This window comes from Alligator sinensis, unplaced genomic scaffold (assembly GCF_000455745.1).
Source record: "Alligator sinensis unplaced genomic scaffold, ASM45574v1 scaffold1339_1, whole genome shotgun sequence".
Lineage (NCBI taxonomy): Eukaryota > Metazoa > Chordata > Crocodylia > Alligatoridae > Alligator > Alligator sinensis.
The window spans coordinates 1,161,161-1,164,122 of NW_005842490.1; the positions used below are offsets into that span (position 1 = coordinate 1,161,161).

Genomic DNA, 2,962 nt, shown 5'->3' on the forward strand with positions numbered 1-2,962 from the left:
CAGCAACTCATCAAAACTCCCTACATGGCCCCTGGGCCCGAATAATTGTCCACCCCTGGCTTAGAAGCTGTCAGTTTTGGCGAGAGGGGAACAAGTTAATGCAACATTGATTTGTGGCTTTAAATGGTATCTTTGAATGCTTAATGGAGGTTAACATTAGAGAAACTTTTAGCCAGCGATGTATTACAAGCAGTGCCATGGAATTTCTCTCTATACCTGCTTGATCCTGTCAGCTCTGTTTAAGCTTTACTCCTCAAAATCCCTCCCAACAGCAAACTATTCTGATCTCATATTTATTTCATATTGGAAGGACTACTGAACACCTTTTCTACTAGTTCTAGAGACTGTAAGGCCAACATGTGAACACTAAACCTTCTGGTTCTAGCTTTAATGTACTTGGTGAGCAAATGAAACAAATTTCATTCTTCAAGCCATCATAATACTTCAAAAATACAATTTTATCTTAGCAGTCAGCTAAGAACTGTTACTTGGTGGCATTGCCAAACTGAATTTAAAATGTGAAGGAACAAAGCAGTGTAAATAAGCAAATGAACTGGAGTATTTTTCCGATTCTACAAGTTTACAAAAATATTAGTATTTAAAAAAAACAATAATAATACAGTACTACAAACAACTCTTGCAAAACATCCAATAGAGATGAGCTACACCTGCAGCCATAGTAGAAATACATAGCACATCTCTGTAGATATAGATATTTTTAACTGAGTGGCTTGTTCATGATTTATTTTAAGCGATATCAGGGTATGAAGGTAAAGAGTTGAAAGGCACACCGTGGACAATGTTAAACACTATTAGAGCATTTTGGAAAAGACAGCAAGTTACTTACGTATGACATTATGCATCTTAAAAGCAACATCCAGCTGCAAGATGAAGAGCATAAACTGGAACCAGGGGCTCATCTCATTGGGGGGGAGAGGAATATGGACAGCAAACACAATATCATTGGCCTCTATTTGCCTGCTCACTGCCTCATCGAAGTCTTTGATCTTCTCACACTGGTTGGGTCCCCACGGCATTAGCCATTTGGTTTTGTGGTGGTTTTTTCGTACATCAATGCATTTGATTGACACGTATGGCACAGCTGAAGTGGGACTTGGAGCTGAAAAATGAAACAAAAACACATTAACAGATGAATTCCATGTTACAGTGAGGAATTCCCCAAACTCAGACCCCTATCCCCATGTTCAAACGTCAGATTAACGAATTGCACAAAAGGTTTCTAGTCAAACAGATGTTTCTGCTTGATCTTTTAGTGAAACTTAAGAAAAGCTGAATTTATTACATTAGCAGATGGACATATGGCTGACTTCAGTGGAATCAAGATAAGATTAGCCTCTAGACAGAAAAAACTAATACTAACAGAGAAAACTATTAGCAGCAATTTTCTTTGCACATATCTTTTCAGTGTGTCCAAATGGGTTATCTAGAATACTTACTCAGATTTTAACTTTGCTAAACAAACTGATCACAAACTTCATAATAGATCAGGCAATGACTGACTTAGATGACTGAGGCAGAGCCAAGAGTAGTCTTGCACTTTTACTATAACAAAAGACTAGGGGTGCACTGATATATTGGTTGGCTATAAGATTGGTACTGATAAAAGAAGATACTACATTAATTAGCTATCAGCTTTTTTTTGGTTGTTGTAACTGATAATTATGGCTGCATGCCCAGAGCATCCTGGCAAGCATAGTCATTATTACAGCAGCAGACAACAGGTCCCAGTGAGCAGTGGGAGGGATCACTGAGAAGCGGTCACAGGACAGCACACTCAGCAACAAAGGGACTGTTACCAGCTCCTGCTGCTACTGCAGCTACCATGGCCATGCTGCACGCACAAGAGGGAGCTGAGCACTGGGACTGCTGTGGAGACGTTGGACTGTGCGCAGGCAGGTAAGGCACCGCACAAGGGACACTCTGCTCTGCCGGGCATCAGACACCTTTGCAAAAGTAGCTTTTTGCACCTTGGCTGCGCAGGCCCTGCTGGCACACCAGCAGCAGTGTGCTCTGGGGCTCCAAATGTGCTCAGTGCCACTATCCACAAGACGGTCTGCCTCACCTGCCCAGGACAGCAGCACAGGCTATGCAGGAGTGGACCCGCAGGTAGAAGCCATGGGCAATGGGGTGACATGCATGGGAATAAGGTAGTCACTGCCTTCATCAAGGGCCAGAGCAGGCAGGAGGGGTGTGTGTTATAAATGCAAAACAAACAAAAAGGGTGTGTATGTTCACGCATGTGCGTTATAAATGCAAAACAAACAAAAAAAGGCTTATGTTGGTAGTTTAAAATGCCTTGCACTATTATTAATATCGGTTATAGGATTGGCATTGGTCAATATGGTTGGTTAATCATTGGCTATTGGTATCGGCCAAGAAAACCTCTGTGGGTGCACACCTACAAAAGACCATTCTTGCTGCTCCTTGACTATGTTCTTTTTAAAAGCAGGCTGGAGTGCTATCTGTAGCTACCGTATCACCTGGAAATTGTCTAAGAAAATAACATCTTCTAGCACTGAAAAAAACTCAGTGTTGCGGCATTCATTTATCTTTCCTCACTCTGGCCCAAAAACTGATCTGATTTACAGGGTTTAAAATGAGAAGCAAATACTCTATTACTATTATCAATCAGGGCTTCACCTGTCCCCCAAAAGGTAAGCGTGTGTTTTCTTCTAGGTTGGCGGATCTCCTCCGGCGGGCTTTAAACTAGGCTCGTCGGGGGGAGGGGAAGATGAGGGCGGGGGAAGCTGTGGACCACCAAACCATGTGCCGGGGCCCGCCGGGGTTTAGGAGCGGGGGGGGGGGGCAGCAAAGGCACCAGTCGCAGGGCTCAAGTGCCTATATACTAATGCTAGGAGCATGGGGAACAAGCAGGATGAACTAGCGCTCCTGCTTGCACAAAACACCTATGACTTAGTAGGGCTAAGGGAAACCTGGTGGG

At 43.2% G+C, this 2,962-nt stretch overlaps 1 protein-coding gene across 2 annotated transcripts in view; it reads right to left on the bottom strand.

Annotated features, from left to right (window-relative positions):
* Positions 1-1,118, bottom strand: part of WLS (wntless Wnt ligand secretion mediator) — a 43,052-nt gene extending 41,934 nt beyond the window's left edge. For both annotated transcript variants that reach the window (XM_025212867.1, XM_025212868.1), the window contains exon 1: positions 848-1,118. In XM_025212867.1, the coding sequence (XP_025068652.1) occupies positions 848-1,037 (190 nt within the window). In that variant the 5' untranslated portion in view covers positions 1,038-1,118. The remainder of the gene's footprint in view (positions 1-847) is intronic.
* Positions 1,119-2,962: the final 1,844 nt, after the last annotated feature.